Here is a 24,006-nt window from a genome sequence, read left to right as displayed (position 1 = left end):
GGGACAACAAGGTTCCAGACCCGGTTAGAGGGACAACAAGGATCTAGACCCGGTTAGAGGGACAACAAGGTTCTAGACCCGGTTAGAGGGAGAAGAAGGATCCACACCCGGTTAGAGGGACAACAAGGTTCTAGACCTGGTTAGAGGGACAACAAGGTTCTAGACCCGGTTAGAGGGACAACAAGGTTCTAGACCCGGTTAGAGGGACAACAAGGTTCCAGACCCGGTTAGAGGGAGAAGAAGGATCCACACCCGGTTAGAGGGACAACAAGGTTCTAGACCTGGTTAGAGGGACAACAAGGTTCTAGACCCGGTTAGAGGGACAACAAGGTTCTAGACCCGGTTAGAGGAACAACAAGGATCCAGACCCGGTTAGAGGGACAACAAGGTTCCAGACCCGGTTAGAGGGAGAAGAAGGATCCACACCCGGTTAGAGGGACAACAAGGATCCAGACCCGGTTAGAGGGACAACAAGGTTCTAGACCCGGTTAGAGGGAGAAGAAGGATCCACACCCGGTTAGAGGGACAACAAGGGGTTTGTGTTTGTCTGACCTGAGAGATGTTTCGGACTTGAAGACTCAAGACCTTCATTCATCACAAACACAATAGTACAGGAGCAGAGAAATACAGTGAGTACCTGCTGTAGACTGAAACTATAAAGATAGAGATGGATAGAGGGGGGGGGGGACCTACCTCCCTACCTATTCATCCATCCATCCATCCATCATCCATCATCCAGTAAAATCTCTGAAAATAAGTCATAATTTACACGCTAACTCTGAAATAAAAACAGGTGAAAACCTTAAATAACGTCCACATCTGACTGTAAGATTAGATTGTTTTTATTGGACATGAAGCCACAAAAAAAGCATTTTACAGACATTTGCTACCATTTAGAAGAAAAATAGGCGTATTAAGGACTGAAAAGGTTTTTTTTTGTCTGATTTCACAGATTTTTACATTTTTCTTCATTTACAGATAATATCTAATAAAAATCACAGAAAAATGTTAACAATTTATATGTTAACTGGAAAAAAACAATTTTAAAAAATGAGTGAAAACTGTAAATATTGTTCATATTTGACTGAAAATTAGACTAATTTTATTGTATTTAAATGTATTTTAAAAAGAATTCAGATATTTGATTTCACTTTTAAGAAAATTCACCAATGAAGGACTAAAAAAATGTTTTTAGCATTTATTTTACAGATAATAGAGGTAATATCTATTACAAAAATAATAATTTACATGTTAACTGTGGAAAAAAGCATTAAAAAAGGATGAAAATTGCAAATAACGTTTATATTTGACTGTTAAATTAGATTAATTTTATTGTATTTAGATTCATAAAAAATACATTGTTTTACAGACATTTGTTGTCATTTATCAAGAAAATTCTGAATATTAAAGACTGAAAAAGTTTTTTATAAAGTTTTTTAACTGTTGTTCAATCACAGATATCTTTTAAAATCACTGAAAAATGTTAATAATTTACATGTTAATTGTAAAAAAAACATTTTAAAAGCGAATGAAAAATGTAAATAACGTTCATATTTGACTGTAAATTTAGACTAATTTTATTTTTGAGGAAAATTACCAATGACGGAATAAAGCATTTGATGTGTTTTAGTTGTTATTTTACAGATTTTCTCAGTTTTGCTAAATTCCAGATAATATCCATTAAAAACACTTAAAAATAGAATTCATTTACATGTTAAGCATAAAAAGCCAAAACTGTAAATAACGTCCACATTAAAAATCAGTATTTTTACAACCTGACTGTATTTTTTCCTGGATTTAAATCAGCTGAAATATTGTTGTTTTCTGTAGAAGTTGTTGTTGTTTCACTTCTGGATGAAAGTTTATTTCATGGACAAAAGCAGACAGATCATTTTCTGGATTTTTCTTGGTAAATCGTGGATCACTGGAGCTCAGCGACGACGTTTGTTTCTTCATTTCTGCTTCTGGTTTCTACAGAGCTGGAAAGATGAGACAGAAAACAAGTCTGATAAAGACTAAAACAGCTTTTCTGTTTCTATGAAACATTTATTCTACGTACAGTGTTTTCTGTTTCTGTTAAACGTTTATTATACGTACTATTTTCTAGAGTAGAAGCAGGTGACAGAGATGAGAAGAACCATCACCAGCAGGTGGACGACAAGTCTGATGATCAAATCCATCAGAGGAGCTGAAAAACAGAAGAAAACACATTATTACTGACATTATTTTAGGATTAAACACATTATTGTTGCAGTTAAACGTGATAAGTAGCTTCACTTTTGGTTCCTGTCTTTATGAAATAAGTAGGATTCAGAAAGTTGACAAACTTCAGTTTTAGCAGCCTCCTTGTGCAGCGATAAACTGCTCCCAGAGCTCCTGCTACACTTCAGACACAACCGTGACACACTCACACAAGTTAGCTTGTTTAGTCCACGTTTCCTCCCTTCAAACAACTTGTTTTCAGCAGTTTTGTTTAACAGAATTTAAGACTAAATGAATCCATAAATGAATGCTCTTTCACCAACAAACCTGTCTGTGTCTTTATAACGCTAAAACAAAGAATAAAATAACAGAAAACCTGTTAAATCTCTGCTCCTGACACTTGGCAGACTGTTTAGTCGTTAGTTTCATTTCAAAGCTGTTAAGAATTTTTTAAAATCTACACTTGTTATCGTTTTACCAGGAGTTTGTGGAATAAATATGATTCAAGTTGTAACTATAAACATGAAAAACTGACCTAATTCAATGATTAGCTCTAGAATTAGCCTCCTGGTGCAACAACAAACTGCTCCCAGAGCTCCTGCTACACTTCAAACGTAGCCATGACACACTCACACAAGTTAGCTTCATTTAGTCCAAAACAGACACTTTTTAATACAAAATACATCCTGAAATGAATCTACTTTAGCTGTCTAAGTAGCCTCCTGGTGCAGCGATAAACTGCTCCCAGAGCTCCTGCTACACTCTGAATGTGACCGTGACACACTGTTAGCTTGATTCTAGCTTGATTTAGTCCATCTTTTTACCTTTATCACTGCACGAGGAAGCTACTTTGAACAGAAAAGATTTTTCTTTTCTCTTCGTCTTTTATGTTAAAAGCTGTAAAAATTGCTACAAAAAATCCCCAAGTTGTTCAAAAGGAGAAAACATGGACTAAACAAGCTAACATGTGCGAGTGTGTCACAGTTACGTTTCAAAGTGTAGCAGGAGCATTTAGAGCAGTTTATTGTTGCACAAGGAAGCTGCTATGACAGCTAAAATGTATTCAATTATAGATATATTTAAAACCATTAAAAACTGCCAAAAAACAAGTTATTCGAAGTGAGTAAAGGTGGACTAAAGCTGGACGTGTTGAGTGTGTCACGGTCACATTCAAAGTGTAGCAGGAGCACTGGGAGCAGTTTTTTGTTGCACAAGGAAGCTATTTTGAGAGCTAAAGTTGATTCATTTCCGGATGTATTTTGGGCTGAAAGCAATTAACCCGTTGCACTTCAGTGCCCGTGGAAGACTTTGAGATCTGCGTAAACATTTCCTTAAATGTCTGAAGCTGCAAATGCGATTATACAAACACTATACGCCGATGGAAAGCTTAGATTCTCATGAATCCGCCGGTATAAACCACTTTCAGATGTGATTACCACAGCGGGTGAGAAAAACACATTTGTCCGACAAAAACGAATATCCATCCATCCGTTCTCTATACACGGCTTCAACGTACACAGTGCGACTCACATTTCTGGGTTCATTATTACACACAGAAAAAAATATTCCACAAAAAACGGCCATAATCCAACCTTGGACATCCAGACAAAACAAGCCAGTAAAATATTTTGTCCAAAACATGTCTTGAAGACGGTATATGATCCACGAATCGGTCGTTTTCAAGGAAATGCACCTCGCGATGCGCGTCCAATATTCCCTGTATTTCTCGTCATATTTTTATTTACAAATACAATATGAGCGATTTTTTGTACTGAAAATGGCTGGAATTGACTGCAGCTTATAGGGCTATAAAGCTGCCAAAGCAAGTTGCTTAAAGGTAGAAAACTTGGACCAAACAAGCTAACTTGTGCGAGTGTGTCAAAGTTACGTTTCTAGTGTAGCAGGAGCATTTAGAGCAGTTTATTTCTGCAAATAGAAGCTACCTCAATGGCTAAAGTACATTCATTTATAGATGTATTTTGTTTTGAAAACCATTAAAAACTGGTCAAACCAAAAAGCAAGTTGTTTGGAGGGAGTAAAGGTGGACTAAATAAAGCTAACCAGTGTGTCATGGTTAGGTTTCAAGTGTAGCAGGAGCTTTTGGAGCAGTTTATCGCTGCACAAGGAAGCTCCTTCGACAGCTAAAGCTGCTAAGATTGAACTTTCTGACTCAGATTTATTTCACAAACTGCTGTTAAAAGAGGAACAAGTACAGATTTGTAGAAAATGCAGTCCAGGTTTGGCCTCTGCATGAATAAAATCACCACAGTGTCTGTCGTTGTACTGGAATTAAGACACCAATAAGCCTGAGGAGGTCTGTCTGAGCAGAAAGTAGAACTTGTGTTCCCCTCCTGGACTCTGAAGCTACCTGAGGGGATGAGATAGATGGGCCGGCTGGAGGAGGAGAAGTTATGGGAGAAGACGTTGAGGTGGTAAATACAGGTGTACGTCCCTCTGTGGAGGCCTTCTGCAGCAGGAAACAGGAAAACGGCCGAATGTGTGACGGCTGGAAGGACGTAGTTGAGCGTTGAGCTGGAGGAGTTGAAGACGAGCTGGAAGGAACCTCCTGGATACTGAGGCCTGGTGGAGCAGATGATGCTGAAGTTGGAGCCCAAGAGGACCCTAACCTTCTGCTGCTGGACTTCAAGACGGGACGAAGACACGGAGATGTTTGGTTGAACCAGCAGATCTGGAAACACAGAGGTTCCTTAATCTACACTGTAAAAAATCAGCTGTTTTAACTGTTATTTGGTGAAGAATTACTGTTATTTCAATTACAGACGAAATCTCACTGAAAAGTAGATTTATATTTAAGACTAATTCATTCTTTTACAGACATTTGATGAGATTTTTAGAAAAATTCTGTCAATTAAGATTTTTTTAGAATGTAATAAAATGCTCTTTTTTCAGTTTTGTTAAATTACAGAAAATAACTAGAAAAAAATGTGCACATTAAAAATCAGTATTTTTATGAACAGCTTTTGACCATAAACCTGAAAAAAATCATTTTTTTCCAGATGTTTGCCATCATTTGAAAGAAAAAATGAAGGACTGAAAATGTATCCTTTATAACTGATATTTTTTAATTTTCACAGTTTAGTTAAATTACAGATTTTATCTTTAGAATCACAAAAAGTATTGAACTAGAAAACAGGACAAAACATCAATAAAAACATTAAATATTTACAAATGTTATTTTGTTCTTTTGCAAAGTTGGACTGTAAAATCACATTTTTATTTTTTTACATTTTAATTTTAGATTTTTTTTTACTGTATTTAAAGGTCCCATATTATGCTATTTTTCAGTCACGTCATATAGGTCTCAGAAGCCCAAAAACATAGTATTTTAGTTTGTTCGCCCCAAAATCATCCTTTGTTTGGAGTTTCAGCAGTTGAAAAATTCACTCTCACCAGCCCTCCTCAGAACAGGCTGTTTCTGGGCTGCTTCCAGGTATGCAAATGAACACATCAGTCCACTCCCCCTCCCCTCTCTGGGAGAGGACGCTCAGTGCTACATTGGTGTCAGAAGTGGGATGGCGCTCGCCCGTCTGCATATGGAGGAAGAACTGAGGGAGCTCCAACAAGCTGTCACCGAGGGACTGAGCCGCCTCTTGGGAGCAAACCCAAGAGGAAAAGAGCCGGCCAGCGGAGAGTTCGCTCCCGTAATCCCCGACAGCTCCACCACACCAAGAACCCACCGCGGCGAAACGGTGGGCCGCCACAGGCAGCAGCCGCTAGGAGGAGAGATGCTCCAGCAGCCGGCCGCCGGAGCATCTCCCCAGCCTCCGGCAGCCAGCCAGGGGGTTCTGGAGTGGCGGTTCCCTCACAGCGCCACTCTTGTCTCGTTTCCCAGAGCTCTGCTTCTCAGTGCGGGCGCCGGGCAGTCTCGTGTGCAGTGACCAGGCTCATGGCACCGGTAGCAGCCGTCTGGAGAGCGGCGGCGACGAAGGCGGCTCGGTCTCTCGCCCCTCTTCTTCCCCGGGCCGCACTCAGCCATCCTGACGTGCGGCTTGAACGCGGAAGTCGTGGGGGGCCAGGACGTGAGCGCGTGTTCCGCTCTCTCAGCTTCTCGTAGTGCCTCGGCGGCCGCCGGAGCATCTCCCCAGCCACCACCAGCCGAGAGTGGGGAGCCACCCGGCGCCGCTGCTGTGCGGAAAGCAAACACTCAGCGAGGCACTACGAGAAGCAGAGAGAGCGGAACACGCGTTCACGTCCTGGCCCCCCCACAACTTCCGCGTTCAAGCCGCACGTCAGGATGACTGAGTGCGGGCCTGGGGAAGAAGAGGAACGAGAGACCGAGCCGCCTACGTCTGCTACCGGTGCCATGAGCCTGGTCACTTCGCACGAGCCTGCCCGGCGCCCGAAACGAGAAGCCGAGCTCCGGGAAACGAGAGAAGAGTGGCGCTGTGAGGGAACCGCCACTCCAGAACCCCCTCCCTCACCCAGGACAACGCACGCTGGTAGGGTCAGGGGGAGGAGTTAAATCCGCTTATTTCGTCATAAGCGGACCCAAATCAAAATCGGACGTTTGAGCAGACATTTTCACAAAATGTGGTGTAGCAAGGCAGGGAGGAAACAGTTTTCAAATTCGAACCTCATAATGAGCTCCTGCAACACACACGACTGTAAGAAGACTTTTACAAAGTGAGGTTTGCATAATATGTCCCCTTTAAATAACAAACATGTTTTGTTACAGATATTTACTGTTAGTGGAAGAAAACTCTGATAAAATGTTTTTTAAACTGTTACTTTCCATATTTTCAGAGTTTTATCAAATTAAAGATAATTTCCAGTCAAACAGTAAAAACTAACTCATGATGGTCATCTGAATAAATAATGTCTCCATGGTGGATCTTTGTGGCTGCTGCAGCTGCACACTGAGGGAAAGAAGGAACCAAGAAGCAGAATTTGTGCTCCTTAGTTCATCTTTCACAGGAAACACCTGAAGCTGTTGTTACCTGAACAGATCACCTGCAGACTCCGGGAGGATTCAATCACATTGTTCAGAAGCAGACAGTCCTGGAGGGAAATAGCCGACTGGAAGCAGGAGGACTTGAAATGCCACACGGGTCTCTTTGATCCAAAGTCCTCTAAATCTGTAGTCACGATAGAACCACATCTGAGCTGAGAACACACTGCTGATGTCCACTTCTGGTTCCAGTACCAGTCCACCACAGGCCTCCACTCTCCATGGACCTTCATCTGCAGCTCACCTGCACAGGTGCTTCTGTTTCCCACCAGCCTCACTTGGTCTGGAGTTGAGAGGAGACAGGAGCAGCTCTGAGAAGGTTCTACTGGTGTGTTCTGAACAACGTTTTCTCTGTTTCCACAATGTTCTTCTTAAAAGTAGAAGAACTAAAGATGTCTTGGTGAGAACATTGTTAGACTGAACGTTCTCCAAACTCAAGGTTGCACCGAGAACCTTTGTTTTCATGGAACGTTGTGGAAACGTTTGACAGATTCTAGAACATGTTCCCTCAACAACATCTTCAGAACGTCTTCAGAAAACGTTCCTGCATCCTGACATCAACACCTCAGACAACAGACAGTCTTTGCAGACAGAACGTTCCACCTTTGTGGAAACATCTTTTAAAGAACGTTCTGTCGTCTGAGGTGGTAACACCTTAAAAACATTTTCTGAATGTTTCATTGAAAACGTCATTTGTTATCATCAGTGTTTTGAAGAAAAACGTTCCCTCAACATACAAGCTAAACCTTCCTCCTTTAATAATGTCACATTACAGGAACGTTTTATGAACATCATCTGAGGTCTGGAGAACATCTGGAAAACGTATTGAATATTGGTTTGAGAACCTGATCTGAGTTTCTGACAACATCCTCTGAATGCTGCATTCAGACTTTTTGTTCTTTACAGGAACATCACGGTAAACTTTCTGAGAACATTCTCTGAACATTTGATGAGTTTTTTCTCCATAAAATCATGAACACTTGTGGGTAACGTTCTCCAACGCTGTGGGAACGTTACCTGCTGTCTGGGAGTGATTCCAGCTGCAGCTTTACCTGAGCAGGTGAGTGTGACGGTGGTTCCAGGTGAGCAGGTGTCTCTATCTGAGCGCTCACAGTGCAGCAGAGCAGACTCATGGCCTCCACACCAGAACTCTGGGATCCACTCTGGAGCTTCTCCATAGAGTTCCTCCTTAAACCCTGAAGGAGAACCACAGCCCAGCTCCCTGCAGACCACCTCAGCATCCTGCTGGTCAAATCCATCTGAACACACTGAGGACCACACCTGGTTTCTCTTCACCTGCAGTCTACCTGAACACCGGTGAGTCCCGCCCACCAGCCTCACAGAGTCTGCAGGAGGAGACAGAAGATCAGAAGGTTCAATTTTTGGACAAATTCCATCCAAACTACTGATTCTGCTCCACCAAGACTCCTATGAGACATCATGATGTGAAGCATGGTGGAGGCAGCATCATGATGTTCCTCAGCAGCAGGTCCTGGAAGGCTTGTAAAGGTAGAGGGTAAATGAATGCAGCAAAGTCTAGAGAAATCCTGGAGGACAACCTGATGCAGTCTGAAGAGAACAGACTTGGAGAAGATCAGTTTTCCATCCAGACCATGAGTCGAAGCAAACAGTCAAAGATACTCAGAAACGGTTTAAAGACAACAAGGAGGAAGTTCTGGAGTCCAGACCTGAATCCAACTGAGGATTAGAGTCTGGACCTGAAAAGTTCTGTTCTCTCAGGATCCCTGTGGAACCTGACATTTATGTCTAATGGAATCTACTGCTGCTGTGATTATTGGTGTTACCTGAACAGGTGACTTCCAAGCTGTCAGAGATCTGTTCATGATTCACTGTCACACATTCCTTCAGACCAGAAAGAGGGCAGTAGGGACTGACCCACCAAGCATCTTTATGTGGATATTCTGTTCTGTTTACTGCTGAGACTGCAGGACCACAGTCCAGCCGTCCACAGATCAGAGCCGCCACGTTCAGGTTCCGTTCGGGGTTTTGGATTTTCATCACTCTCCAGACTCCGTCATGTTTCATCTCCAGTCTACCAGCACAACGGTTGGCTCCTCCCTCCAACCGAACATCATCAGGGTCTGGACAGAAAGGGACTGATTACAGAAAGTGACTGAAAAAGAAGAAAAACTGAAATGAAGGCTGCAGCTTTACCTGAGCAGGTGAGTGTGACGGTGGTTCCAGGTGAGCAGGTGTCTCTATCTGAGCGCTCACAGTGCAGCAGAGCAGACTCATGGCCTCCACACCGGAACTCTGGGATCCACTCTGGAGCTTCTCCATAGAGTTCCTCCTTAAACCCTGAAGGAGAACCACAGCCCAGCTCCCTGCAGACCACCTCAGCATCCTGCTGGTCAAATCCATCTGAACACACTGAGGACCACACCTGGTTCCTCTTCACTTGCAGTCTACCTGAACACAGGTCAGTCTCGTTCTCCAGCCTCACAGAGTCTGCAGGAGGAGATAGAAGATCAGAAGGTTCAACATTTGGACAAATTCCATCCAAACTACTGATTCTGGTCCATAACATCAGTGCTCAGTGCTGATTCACACGGTAAAAATTACAGCATTTAACAGTTTTCATCTGTGATGTCTATTTTTATTTAAATTATATTATTTTTCCCTGTTAGTTAAAATTACAGATAAAATCTCATAAAGTCACAAAACAAAAATATTCAATTTAAATGCTGATTGGTGTATAGCCATAAAGGTTTCTTGTAAAAATATTTTTATTATTCTTAACGTTTACATGCCTTTTGAATGTTGTGATAATGAGGCTGAATACTTGCACAGACTGGCCTTTATTGGCTCTTTTATTGAAGAAAGTGATTGCACTGCTATTTATATGATGGGTGATTTTAATGCAGATATTTCAGATGTCAAGTCCACGTTTGGTCAGCATTTAATTCAGTTTTGTACTGAGAAGAAGTTAAGTTTGTCAAGTAAGACCTTTTTACCTAGTGACAGCTACACATGTGTTAGTGAAGGCTGGGGCACCACATCCTGGCTGGATCATTGCCTATGCACAGCAGATGCTCATGAGTGTATTGAAGATATTGCAATCTTATATGGGATGGCGACAGCAGATCACATGCCAATCTCTGTCATGCTAAATGTAAGCAGCCTACCTGAGCTAACAAACAATGTTAAGCATGCCAGCGATGGCAAAGTTGAGTGGGCCAGGCTAACTGAGTGTGATTTACAGTACTACCATTACCTCACAGAAACGAGTCTTGGAAATATCCCAATTCCATATGATGCTATTAAGTGTGGAAATATGAACTGTGACAACCCAAGCCATTACTTGGATCTGTGTAGCATGTATGATTTGGTGGTGACTGCATTAAAGAATTCAAGTGAACCCTTCTGTAAGAGAAGGCGCAAACAACATGAGATCAGACCTGGATGGAATGAGCATCTGTGGAGGGCTAGAGAGGCCTTAACAAGCTGGGTGGCTGTAGGAAGACCAAGGGCTGGCCCGGTTTATGAGCTGAAGAAAAACACTGATAGACAGTTTAAATATGCCGTGAGACACATAAAAAGAAAAGAAAATAAGATGAGGGCTGACTCCCCAGCTCAAAAACTGTTGTTAAATGATGTAAAAGACTTTTGGAAGGAAGTTGGGATTACACACGTGGACAAAATTGTTGGTACCCCTCAGTTAAAGAAGGAAAAACCCACAATTCTCACTGAAATCACTTGAAACTCACAAAAGTAACAATAAATAAAAATTTATTGAAAATTAAATAATCAAAATCAGCCATCACTTTTGAATTGTTGATTAACATAATTATTTAAAAAAACAAACTAATGAAATAGGGCTGGACAAAAATGATGGTACCCATAACTTAATATTTTGTTGCACAACCTTTTGAGGCAATCACTGCAATTAAACGATTTCTGTATTTGTCAATGAGCGTTCTGCAGCTGTCAACAGGTATTTTGGCCCACTCCTCATGAGCAAACAGCTCCAGTTGTCTCAGGTTTGATGGGTGTCTTCTCCAAATGGCATGTTTCAGCTCCTTCCACATATGTTCAATGGGATTCAGATCTGGGCTCATAGAAGGCCACTTTAGAATAGTCCAACGCTTTTCTCTCAGCCATTCTTGGGTGTTTTTGGCTGTGTGTTTTGGATCGTTGTCCTGTTGGAAGACCCATGACCTGCGACTGAGACCAAGCTTTCTGACACTAGGCAGCACATTTCTCTCCAGAATGCCTTGATAGTCTTCAGATTTCATCGTACCTTGCACACTTTCAAGACACCCTGTGCCAGATGCAGCAAAGCAGCCCCAAAACATTACTGAGCCTCCTCCATGTTTCACCGTTGGGACAGTGTTCTTTTCTTCGTATGCTTGGTTTTTGAGTCTATGAACATAGAGTTGATGTGCCTTACCAAAAAGCTCCAGTTTGGTCTCATCTGTCCAAAGGACATTCTCCCAGAAGCTTTGTGGCTTGTCAACATGCATTTTTGCAAATTCCAGTCTGGCTTTTTTATGAGGTTTTTTTCAGCAGTGGTGTCCTCCTTGGTCGTCTCCCATGAAGTCCACTTTGGCTCAAACAACGACGAATGGTGCGATCTGACACTGATGTACCTTGGCCTTGGAGTTCACCTTTAATTTCTTTGGAGGTTGCTCTGGGCTCTTTGGATACAATTCCAACGATCCGTCTCTTCAATTTGTCATCAATTTTCCTCTTGCGGCCACGTCCAGGGAGGTTGGCTACTGTCCCGTGGGTCTTGAACTTCTGAATAATATGAGCCACTGTTGTCACAGGAACTTCAAGCTGTTTAGAGATGGTCTTATAGCCTTTACCTTTAAGATGTTTGTCTATCATTTTTTTTCGGATGTCCTGGGACAATTCTCTCCTTCGCTTTCTGTTGTCCATGTTCAGTGTGGTACACACCTTTTCACCAAACAGCAGGGTGACTACTTGTCTCCCTTTAAATAGGCAGACTGACTGATTATGAGTTTGGAAACACCTGTGATGTCAATTAAATGACACACCTGAGTTAATCATGTCACTCTGGTCAAATAGTTTTCAATCTTTTATAGAGGTACCATCATTTTTGTCCAGCCCTATTTCATTAGTTTGTTTTTTTAAATAATTATGTTAATCAACAATTCAAAAGTAATGGCTGTTTTTGATTATTTAATTTTCAATAAATTTTTATTTATTGTTACTTTTGTGAGTTTCAAGTGATTTCAGTGAGAATTGTGGGTTTTTCCTTCTTTAACTGAGGGGTACCAACAATTTTGTCCACGTGTGTATAAATGCTTCTAAAGTTCCTTTGCCTTCAAGTATTGAAGGAGTCATGGGACCTGAAAATATTGTGAAGTTGTTGAGAAAGCATTACAGTGACCTTTTTAATTGTGTAATTAGTGATTGTTTTAATGTTGGTAATGTGTGCTCTGACAATATTTCTATTACAACAGATGAGGTAGCTGAAGCTGTATTAAAACTGCCTATGGGTAAATCATGTGGCTTAGATCACATCACAGCGGAACACCTGAAATTCGCCAGCTACAGAATTGTGGTCTTACTCTCAGTTTGTTTTACTGCCTTTTTAATGCATGGTGCTTCACCCAGCTCCATGCTGGCTGTACTGCTGGTCCCGGTTCTCAAGGATAAAACTGGGAGAATCACAAATGTGGACAACTACAGGCCTATTGCCCTGCCTAGTGTCTTTTCAAAGGTTTTTGAAAGTGTTCTGCTGATTCGATTACAGAGGCATGTTGTCATTTCAGATGAGCAATTTGGTTTTAAGATACACCATGGAACAGACGTGTGCATTTATGCCCTGAAAGAGGCAGTAAGTATAGAAGGCAGAACTCCACCATGCACCTGTGCTTCTGAGACGCTTCTAAGGCCTTTGACCGTATGAACCACTGCAAGCTGTTTGAAAAGCTCCAACAACGTAAAATTCATGATCTTTTAATTCGGGTCTTACACTTTTGGTACACGCACCAAACAGTGCAGGTCAGATGGGGAAGTGCAATTTCAGAGCCTTTTCATGTGACCAATGGAGTGAGGCAGGGGGGATCTTGTCCCCTATGCTTTTTAACCTCTACATGGATGATCTCTCTGTGAGCTTAAATAACTGTAAAACTGGTTGCATGGTGGGGGAGAGACTTTTGAACCACCTACTCTATGCAGATGACTTGGTCATCATGCCCCCCTATTCTGCTGGCCTGCAGCAACTGCTCAAGGTCTGCTCAGAGTATGGAGAGCAGTATGACATTAAATTTAATTCTAAAGAGTGTGGTGATGGTTGTGAGGGCTCAAGACCAGAGTAAAGCTGTTTTTCCTGCGTTCTATCTGGTGGGAGAGGAGCTTTCTGTGGTGGAAAAGGTAAAATACCTTGGTCATATCATCAGGAACGACCTGTCTGATGATGATGATATTCAAAGGCAGTATTGTAAATTATAAGCACAAGCTAATATACTCCTTAGAAAATTTGGATCGTGTACACGTAATGTTAAAGTTGCTTTGTTTAAAGCCTTTTGCACACCACTTTATACTGCCCATTTGTGGTGTGGCTACACAAAAGCCAGATTTAAAAAGTTGCATGTGGCATACAATGATGCCTTTAGGCTTCTAATGAAGGTCCCTCGGTGGTCCAGTGCGAGCCAGTTGTTTGTGCAAAATAATGTCAGAACACTGAATGTTGTTATTAGAAATTTTATTTTTAAGTTTATTAAGCGACTCATGGATTCTGACAATAAAGTTATTCAAGCCTTTGTCAAACCTGGGCAGAGCAGTGTCCGGTACACTTCTGTGCTCTGGAGACACTGGAGAGAGTGTTTATATAGTTTACATGTGTAGTGTTTTTGTTGTTTTTTTTGTTTGTTTTTTTAAAATTTGTATTTGTATGTAATTTTATGGACCATTTTGAGTCTGGAATAAAGATTATGATGATTCATTTACATGTTGACTGTTCAGGTGTTTAATGCAGGAAGAAGTGTTTTCTAGACATTTAGAATCGTAAAGTTGGGTAACTGGATGTAAAAAATAAAGTTTTCTGGATACTTAAAGTCCTTCACCTGGGGCAGAACCTCCTCCAACCTGGAGGGAACAATCCACCAGTTTCCAGCTGAGAACCATGATGAAGACTTGGAGGAGCTGACTCACATCCCAGTCGCTTCACATTCAGCTGCAAACTGCTGCAGAGCTGCTGAAGGTCTGATGAACCAACAGAACCACATCATCTACATAAAGCAGAGACGTGATCCTGAGGTCCCCAAACCAGACACCCTCCTCACCCCAGCTGGACCTTGAGATCCACTTCATGAAGACCACAAACAGAATCAGAGACAAGAACAGCCCTGGTGGAGTCCAACATCCAGGTACCTGTCTGCTGTTTTTCATTAGACCCGTATACCAACCAGGCCTGAAAGTCCTCATTCAGCCTGGTGGTCTCCTTCACCGTTGGTGTCCACCAGCAGGTTTTACGGTTGGAACCACAACAGACACCAGAGACCTTCTGGCCACAGCTCCTAACAGCTGTTTCTACAATGGAGATTCTGAACATGGTCCACTCAGATTCCTCGTCCTGAATTTGACCCGGGATGAAGGAGAAACTCTTCTGGAGGTGGGAGTTGAAAACCCCCTGGACCAGGACCTCCAGCAGACGTTCCCAGTTCACTACAGGTTTGGGTTTACCAGGTCTGTCTGGACGTCTTCTCCACCATCACTGACAGCTCTGCTCCTCTCTTCATCCAAGTGTCTGAGACATTCAGCTGCAGTTCTGAAGACACGACTCCAGAGTCCATCATCAACCTTTGGTCTGAGGTGTTCTGGTAGCAGCTACACTGATGAGTCATCTTATGCTCAAACATGGTGTGTGTTATGGACAATCCATAACTAGCACAGAAGTCCAACAACAGAACCCCACTCAGGTCAACATCAGGCCGTTCCTCCCAATCACCTCCTCAAAGTGTCTCCATCATGACCGACATGAGAGGTTGAAGTCCTCCAGGAGAACTTTGGAGTCTCCAGGTGGAACCCCTTCCAGGAACCACCCAGAGACTCCAAGAAGGTTCAGTATTCTGAGCTGCTGTTTGGTGCATCAACACCAACAACAGTCAGTTTTCCCTCCACAACATCCAGCAGCAGAGAGTCGACCTTCTGGTTCTCCAGGTAGAACTCCACAAAGAGACTCTCAGCCGAGGGTTTGTGAGGATCTCCACACCCACCCAGTGCCTCTCATCCTGGACAACTCCATAAAAAGAGAGTCCAACCCCCCTCCAGGAGTCTGGTTCCAGAACCGTGTGGAGGCGAACCCAACTATATCTATCCGGTACCGTTCCACCTCCTGCACCAGCTCATGCTTCCCCACCAGTGAGGTTCCACGTCAGGTTCCACAACCCACAACTGGTCTACACTGATTTAAATACACTGAAACTGTTTTCCCTGTTATATTTCACTGGATACACATTTTACAACACACTGTAAAGTTGACTCTTGATCGTTTTACCTGAGCAGGTGAGCTCTATGACACCAGAGGAGGTCTGATGTGCTCCGAAACAGTAATTCCGATACACGGATAGGCAGCCATATCTCAATCCCGAGATGCTCTTTGAACCCGTCTCTCTTCTCCTGATTGAAAGTGGAGATCCACAGTCCAGGTCTCTGCACACAAAGCTGGCAGACCACAGCTTCCAGTCCGGATAGTCCACTGGACTCCATTCATCCCAGTTTCTCTCCTCCAGGGTGCCGTCACACCGGCCAGATCCTCCAACCAACCGGACTCCTGGATCTGAGTGGAAACAACAGCACAGGATAAACAAACACAACCAGGATTTGAAGTTCAAACTGTGCTGCTGGAGATGTTTCCTCCTACCTGAGCAGGTGAGTGTGACGGTGGTTCCAGGTGAGCAGGTGTCTCTATCTGAGCGCTCACAGTGCAGCAGAGCAGACTCATGGCCTCCACACCGGAACTCTGGGATCCACTCTGGAGCTTCTCCATAGAGTTCCTCCTCAAACCCTGAAGGAGAACCACAGCCCAGCTCCCTGCAGACCACCTCAGCATCCTGCTGGTCAAATCCATCTGAACACACTGAGGACCACACCTGGTTCCTCTTCACCTGCAGTCTACCTGAACACAGGTGAGTCTCGTTCTCCAGCCTCACAGAGTCTGCAGGAGGAGATAGAAGATCAGAAGGTTCAACATTTGGACAAATTCCATCATTACAACATTCCTGTGTCGGAGCTGATTCACACTGTAAAAAATTACAGCATTTCAACAGTTTTTATCTGAATATTTTTGGAATAATTTATTCATATTTTCAGGTTTTCCTGCCGTGACGTTTGAGGAAACACTGATCAACACTCTTTTTTTTTTTTTTTTTTTTTTTTTACCATTTTCTGATATTGTAGATTAAACTAATCAGTCACTTTTTAATATTATCATTATGTTCATACAGATTTTCTCTGGTCTGAAAAATTATAAATAATATATTGTAAATAAAAACACGGGAAAAACTATTAGTTTAGATGTTGACTGGGAAAAAAAAAAAAACAAGCCCAAATATAAATTTTGTTTGGACAAAAACTAGAATTTCTACATCATTCTTTTCAACTTTCCAAATTGTCCATGTTTTGTTAAATTACAGATAATTTCTGCTAAAAGAACAGAAAGAAACATTAATTTACATGTAGACTGTACAACAAAGAAAAAAGACCAAATCTGTGATTAAGTTTTTCTGAAAAATCTGTATTTTTACAAGTCATTTTTTTCCCTCTTTAAAAAGTTTCACTATAAAATTTTTACTGTTTAAATGAGCAAAAATCTCCTTATTTTGCTGAAATTTCTCACTATTTGAAATAAAAGTACCGATTATAAAGATTGCAAAATAATTTTGAAAGTGTTTTCAGATTATCTTGTATTTTTGTAAATAATCTGTAAATAATGTTTATGGCAAATGTTTATTCCAAATAGTAATTTATTAATTTATTCCTTTGCCGCATTTGACAGTAAAATTTTTGTTTCTACTGTATTTAAATGAGTAAAAAAAACATTATTTTAGTGATACATGCCATTATTATTATTATTATTATTATTATTATTGGTGGTTCCTCCTCACCTGAGCAGGTGATCTCCACTCTGAATCGGGGCGATACTCGACGTCCTCTGAAGTCATATCTGGTGACCAAGTCTTGTGGAGGTTCCTGGTCCAGAGTTCTCCTGAATGAAACCACAGAACCACAGCTGATCCTCCTGCAGACCTGATCTGCCTTCTTCAGGTTCCAGTCCAGGTTCTTGTCCCTCACTGGTTTCCAGTCCGACTGACGCTGCTGCTCCAGTCTGCCAGAACAGGGACTTGGACCTCCGACCAGCCGGACCTCAGCAGGACTCACTGATGGGACTGGAAGTGGAGGCTTTCAAAATAAGACTCCCAGTAATTTAACAAAACAATGAAAATCAGTAAAATGGCAGAGATCAGCCCTAAAATACAAACTTTGACTGAGGAAAATAATTAGATTTATTGCTAAATTAAATACTGAGTTAGAAACATAAAATAACTTTAAAAACCATAAATGTGGGGTGCCTGTATAGCTCATCGGGTTAAGTGGGCGACCCATGTACAGGGGCCGGTCTCTGACACAGCAGCCCGGGTTCAATTCCTGCTTGTGGCCCTTTGCTGCATGTCTTCCCCCCACTCTTCTTCTCCCCTGTTTCCTGTCTACCTTCACTGCCACTATCGAAAAAAAGGCAAAAAATAAAATATTTTCGAAAAAAATGTAAATGTAATGATTTAAGATGGATGTTAAACACAGAAGACTTTTAGTTGGAGGAAATGTGACATAAAATAGAATAAATTAAAGCTGCAAGCAGCGATGGACGGGCCCTCGCATCCACGCTTGTTGGTGAATCCACGCACGTCCACCAGGTGGCGCTGTGACTGAGAGTGCATGTCGGCCTCTGAATCGCATCTGGACCAGAGTCTGATCATACATGTAAAATTTCAGCCAGATTGGAGCATGTTCAGGGCAGTTATAAAGCATTTCCTGTCTATCCACCAGGTGGCGCTGCGTCTGAGAGTGTATTTCAAACAGTGGATGTGATCAGGGTTGGACTCTGATCAGTCATGTAAAGTTTAAGGTTGATTGGAAAACGTACAGGCTACTTATAAAGCATTTCTTGTCCATCCAACAGGTGGCGCCACAACTGAAAGGGTATGTTGGCCTATGGAATTGATCAGGATTGCAGTGTGATTACACATGTTAATTATGAAAATGGCAGTTGGCCTAATGACCACTTTTTCAATTTTGCAGGTGGCGCTATAGAGCCATTTGCCACGCGCAACTCCCATAAAATATCAAATTTTTCGCCAGTTCTGATGTGCACGCCAAATTTCATGTGTTTTGGGATATGATAAGGCCACCAAAAAGCCAATTAATTTGCCGGGAGAAAAATAAATAAGTAAAAAAAATAAACGCTAGGGTTTCAATAGGGTCCTAGGCACCGCTGGTGCCTGACTGTCCGAGGCACCACAGTCGGTGCCCTTGCACCGCCTGTCCGAGGCACCCTCGGTGCTCGGACCCTAATGATGAGAGAGTGAGGAGGAGGTTTAATGTTGAGGACTGAAGGTGTCCAGCAGGAGGCGCTGAAGGAGGAGGAGGAGAAGAAAGAGGAGGAGGAGGAGGAGAAATAGAAGAAGAAGAAAGAGGAGGAGAAATAGAAGAAGAAGAAAGAGGAGGAGGAGGAGGAGGAGAAAGAGGAGGAGGAGGAGGAGAAATAGAAGAAGAAGAAAGAGGAGGAGAAATAGAAGAAGAAGAAAGAGGAGGAGGAGGAGGAGGAGGAGAAAGAGGAGGAGGAGGGGAAGAAGAGGAGGAGGAGGAGAAGAAGAAAGAGGAGGAGGAGAAGAAAGAGGAGGAGGAGGAGGAGGAGAAGAAAGAGGAGGAGGAGGAGGAGGAGAAAGAGGAGGAGGAGAAGAAGAGGAGGAGGAGGAGAAGAAAGAGGAGGAGGAGGAGAAGAAGAAAGAGGAGGAGGAGAAGAAAGAGGAGGAGGAGGAGGAGGAGAAGAAAGAGGAGGAGGAGGAGGAGGAGGAGGAGGAGAAAGAGGAGGAGGAGGAGGAGAAAGAGGAGGAGGAGGAGGAGAAGAAAGAGGAGGAGAAGAAAGAGGAGGAGGAGGAGGAGGAGAAGAAAGAGGAGGAGGAGGAGAAGAAAGAGGAGGAGGAGAAGAAAGAGGAGGAGGAGGAGAAGAAGAAAGAGGAGGAGGAGAAGAAAGAGGAGGAGGAGGAGGAGAAGAAAGAGGAGGAGGAGGAGGAGAAGAAAGAGGAGGAGGAGGAGGAGAAGAAAGAGGAGGAGGAGGAGGAGGATAATGAGACCACTGCTGCAGTGAACAGACAGAAACACTCAGTAGGTTCCCTCTGATCCTCTGTAGGTTCTCCACCATCACTGCAGCCTTCAGCTGGATCCTGCTGCTCAAACTACAACTCTGACTTTGATATTCAGCATGTTTTCACTGTTTTAAGGATTTTTTTATAGATAATAAAATTCACTAACTTCACTCTTATGGACTGTAGTGTCACCAATTAAATTACATAAATACTAAATTATTAAATCTTTTTATAATTATAAGGAAATGTTTATAGCTGATAAAACTCAGTAACTTCACTCTGACACACTGCAGAAAAAACAAACTCTGTCCATCCATCAAAGGGGTCCTGCTGATCGGACCTTCAGCTTTTGGACTTTAAATATCCTCAGCGCTTTAACATCATGCTTTAAATGAATCAGTGAACACTGAAACCTTGTCAGAAGGCGTCTTACTGTCTTTGTTCCAGCGCTCAGTGCTGGAGGTGGCAGTCTAACACTTTAGTTTGGTATCCTGCTGTTATCTGACGCAGAGCTTGGAGAATCAAAGTGTAAACGTGTCCGTCAGTAAATAAGGTCCTACCTGAGCTGCACAAACCCACAAACAGCGTCAGAGCTCTGAGGTCCATGTCGGCGGCTGCAGACTGAACTTATTTCCTCCTTTAACGTCTTTATCAGACCAGAGTGGGTTCAGCCTCCTGCTGCTGCTTTAAGGAAACATTTTACAGCAAAGATCCTGCAGAAACCACAAACAAACACTGAAGGTCTTCATTTCAAACAAACTGGAAAAACAACAACAAAAACAGTGAAATCTGGCAGAAAACCAGGCTAACAAATATTTAAGGATTATATTAAAAAAGATGCAAATATCAGTAAAAAAAAGATTTTTCTGAACTGATTACTATTTGTAAAAATAATAATGTAATTTAAAAACAGAATAAATAATGGATTTTGTCATTTTTAAATCATATTTTTCTCACCTAAGTGCTGACAAATATCTGTAAAATATATTTTTATTTTTTATTTTTAATTGCTAATCTTTAAAATATTTAAATTTTTTAAAATTATTTATCTAAAATTATTGTTCATAGAAGTACAGATTTTTGTAGATAGATGTAAATTCATATTTTTATTCAATCATTTTTGTAGAGTGTGTAGAACATTTATTATTATTAATTACAGTTTTTAATCTTTTTTACAGTCAACATGCACAAAATCTTCCTGTAATTTTACTAAATATTACATGTGATTTCAAAAATGCAGATTATTTTTGACATTTTTAAATCAAATATTTTTTCACTTTCGAATACTGAAAACATCTGTAAAAAATCTGACATATATTGTAAAACAAATGTGTAATTTTGAGGGAAAATTATTGCAAAAATATATTACAGTATAATATAGTAATGAACATTAATAGCTGTACTCAATAATTTTACTCTATTATCTGTACTTTAACAAAGCAGAGAAATTCTGTAAAATGTTACATTAAATAATTATTGACCATATAGCTAATATACATAAATTATAATAGTTAATAATTTAAAAATAACTTATTTTTTCAAACACAAAAATAAAAAGATAAAATTACAAAAAATAAATAGAACCTTTGATGTGGACATTGTTTACAGCTTATTTCTGTTACAGTCAACTTTTAAATTAATATTTTTATTCTATATTTTTCCGGAACATTATCTGTAATTTTATACAATCAGTAAAACATCAGTTTATAGAATTATTTCTAATGAACCAAACATCAATTCATTGCAGGCATGTGTAAAATGATGACGTTTGCTGATTTAAATCCAGTAAAACAGGTGATTTCAAGGTGAAATGTTTCATCTTTGTATGTCATTTTACTATTTTAGACCTAAATGATGAAAACTAGGAAGATCTGTAAAATAAAACTAAAAATGCAGCTGAAACTGTTCAAATCCTACATTTTGTGCAGTGTTGATGGACAGTAAAGCTTCAGATGTTCTCGGTGCTGCTGCAGAGCTAAAAGCTGAGAAGAGGAAATCATCTTATCAGGTAGAATTTCCTGAAGATAGAGATCAGAAATACTGATTAAAACACGACAATCAGCAGAAACATCAAACATTTGGTCCAGACACCTAAACATGGCTGCACAGTTGGTAACTATTAGAATAATACATTAATGGATTTGAGCATTTTTAAATCATAAAAGTCTAAATTCTGTGACTGCAGCTTCTTAAATGTGAATATTTTCTGATTTCTTTCCTCCTCTGTGACACTAAACTCAACATCTTTGTTTTTTTTTTTTCGTTCTTCTTTTTTTTTGTCTGCAAGTCCGCTCAAAAATGACACCAACCACTCATGGTGTCATTGCTTAAGCTTCATGTGCAATTTTTTTTCTTCTTTGTGACTGTGACCATCACCGGCCCTCATGGCAAATTAACCTATCATGTTTATTTCAAGCTGTTTCCTGCATTATGCCATTGAGGGCTGTGCACACCCAAGTGAAACATAAAACAAACACAGGACAGACAGAAAGGTGAGGCATAGACAGTGTTCTAAGAGAAAAGGTGCATTTTATTTGTTTGTACTCTTTAATTCATACCTTAAAACCATTTACAAATCTAAAACCCTTCACAAACACCTAATACGACAAAATCCCAACTGGATCAATCATGAAGATGTCAGGAGGCCACAAGAAGGATAGATAGAGCAGAGTGAGATCCACAGACACTAACCCAGCAACCTCCACTGACTCAGCAACCGGAGGAACACACACTATTGAGTTTTGGTAGGTGCCGGTGTGGTGGGTCTGGCATGCATGAAAACCTCCACCAAAAGGAGGGAGCTGTCCCCTCCAGCCCAAGGAGGTCCACCCAGCCCCCCCGCAGGAGCCACCAAGCGGAGACCCAGCCCAGGAGCCCGGAGCGACCCCCCCCCGACACAGCCAGAGCCCCAAGGCCCGGGCAGCAGAACGGGCCATAGCGGACCCCCACGGCGCCCCACCGGCCCACAGCCCCACTTCCCCCACGACCACCCGCCCTCCCCCCATCCCCCCCCAAAACCCGACCCCCCCGCCCCCCAGACCCCAAACCCCCGCCCCCCCACCGTCCCACCCCCGCCACCCACCCACGCCACCCCCCTCCCCCACCATGCCGCCCACCCACAACCCACCCCCAACACCCCCCCCGCCCCCTCCCACACCCAAATCAGCTGACTGATGAAGACACACAAAATGACTAAAACAAGACACAGAACAACAGAAAGATGGCCTCCAGCTCAGTCCTCTGTTTGTTTGTCAGTGTGCTCTGGATTTCTTCACTTCTTACTGTGTTTTAGGAAGTCTCCACATTTACAGTAACAGTCAGTCAATGAAGGTTTGCTTTTACAACCAACAACTGCATACTTTTCTGCTCCTACAGACTTTAAAATCTACAATGAAGAAATAATTCTGCTTCTGAAAATAAACCTCCTGCTCTCTGCTGCTCTACCTGCTAGCACAGCTATCCAACTAGCCTCAGGACCTCTGCTAGCTTTAGCCTGGAACTCTGCTAGCTTTAGCCTGGGGCTGTGTCCGAAATCGCATACTAACGTACTACTCATACTAAGTGTGACGTCAAAATAAGTATGTAGTGCGTTCACATTAGATAGTATGAAAAGACTGAGTACGCGAGAAATACCCGGATGTATACTATATCCGGAAAATTTTTAAGTATGTGCGGTGACCACACTAGTCATACTCAACCGCCCATAATGCTTTGCGAGCTACCCACCGAAATGCAAGCCTCCGCGCGATATGTGGCCGGACCGGGGCGATTTTTATTTTATTTTATGTGATTGAGTAGTCATCCTAATCACCCCACAGATTTGAGAAATAGGCATTTTCTGACTAACGTTTTAAATTTGTCAGACGCCTCACAACGTGCTACTGAATGCTAGCAGCTAGTTGCAGCAGCTCGTTTTGCATACAGAACAAGTAGCAGCTACCTCCAGTAGCCTGCAGCTACAATTGAAACGATTCGCATAATCTGGCTAATAACTGCATGAGGAGTGCCGGCTTGAAATTGTCACATTAATTATGCGACTGTTTGTTAGCGTAAAATCGACCTGAAGCCGGCATTCAGCCGAGATATTTGATAGCCGTACTTCCGATTTTTGTCGTTGGAGGTTTGAAATGCATTATGGGAAATGTAGTAGTATACTACAGTGTGAACGGATGGCATTCAAATCATACTTATAGTACGTAGTATACAGTATATACTCATTGAGAATGTAGTATGTATTAAGTTAGTATGTGATTACGGACACAGCCTGGATCTCTGCTAGCTTCAGATGGACCTCTGCTAGCTGTAGTCTGGACCTCTGTTAGCCTCAGTGTGGACCTCTGCTAGCTTTAGCCTGGACCTCTGCTAGCTTCAGCCTGGGCCTCTGCTCGCTTTAGCCAGCACCTCTGCTAGCTTTAGCCTGCATCTCTGCTAGCTTTAGCCAGCACCTCTGCTAGCTTTAGCCTGGACCTCTGCTAG

General features: G+C 42.0%; 1 protein-coding gene across 3 annotated transcripts; it reads right to left on the bottom strand.

Moving 5' to 3' along the window:
• Nucleotides 1-820: 820 nt before the first annotated feature.
• On the bottom strand, nucleotides 821-22,517 carry LOC127536731 (scavenger receptor cysteine-rich type 1 protein M130-like). Of its 3 annotated transcripts, XM_051957931.1 has the most exons (12): nucleotides 21,448-22,517; nucleotides 20,091-20,243; nucleotides 17,272-17,553; nucleotides 16,029-16,322; nucleotides 15,663-15,944; nucleotides 9,347-9,640; nucleotides 8,977-9,273; nucleotides 8,224-8,517; nucleotides 7,161-7,454; nucleotides 4,571-4,891; nucleotides 2,098-2,188; nucleotides 821-1,979 (listed from the first exon to the last, which is right to left on the bottom strand). In XM_051957931.1, the coding sequence occupies exons 2-12, from the start codon at nucleotides 20,134-20,136 to the stop codon at nucleotides 1,922-1,924; spliced, it is 2,553 nt and encodes an 850-aa protein (XP_051813891.1). In that variant the 5' UTR covers nucleotides 20,137-20,243; nucleotides 21,448-22,517; the 3' UTR covers nucleotides 821-1,921. The 3 variants fall into 3 exon arrangements, with proteins under 3 accessions (XP_051813891.1, XP_051813892.1, XP_051813893.1); XM_051957932.1 differs by lacking the exon at nucleotides 21,448-22,517 and having other exon boundaries at nucleotides 17,272-17,544; nucleotides 20,091-20,376; XM_051957933.1 differs by lacking the exons at nucleotides 8,224-8,517; nucleotides 8,977-9,273; nucleotides 21,448-22,517 and having other exon boundaries at nucleotides 20,091-20,372.
• Between the last annotated feature and the right edge of the window lie 1,489 nt (nucleotides 22,518-24,006).

This window comes from Acanthochromis polyacanthus, chromosome 13, assembly GCF_021347895.1.
Source record: "Acanthochromis polyacanthus isolate Apoly-LR-REF ecotype Palm Island chromosome 13, KAUST_Apoly_ChrSc, whole genome shotgun sequence".
NCBI classification, from domain to species: domain Eukaryota; kingdom Metazoa; phylum Chordata; class Actinopteri; family Pomacentridae; genus Acanthochromis; species Acanthochromis polyacanthus.
Note: the sequence above shows the minus strand (reverse complement) of the source record. Positions and strands in the feature narration are given on the sequence as shown.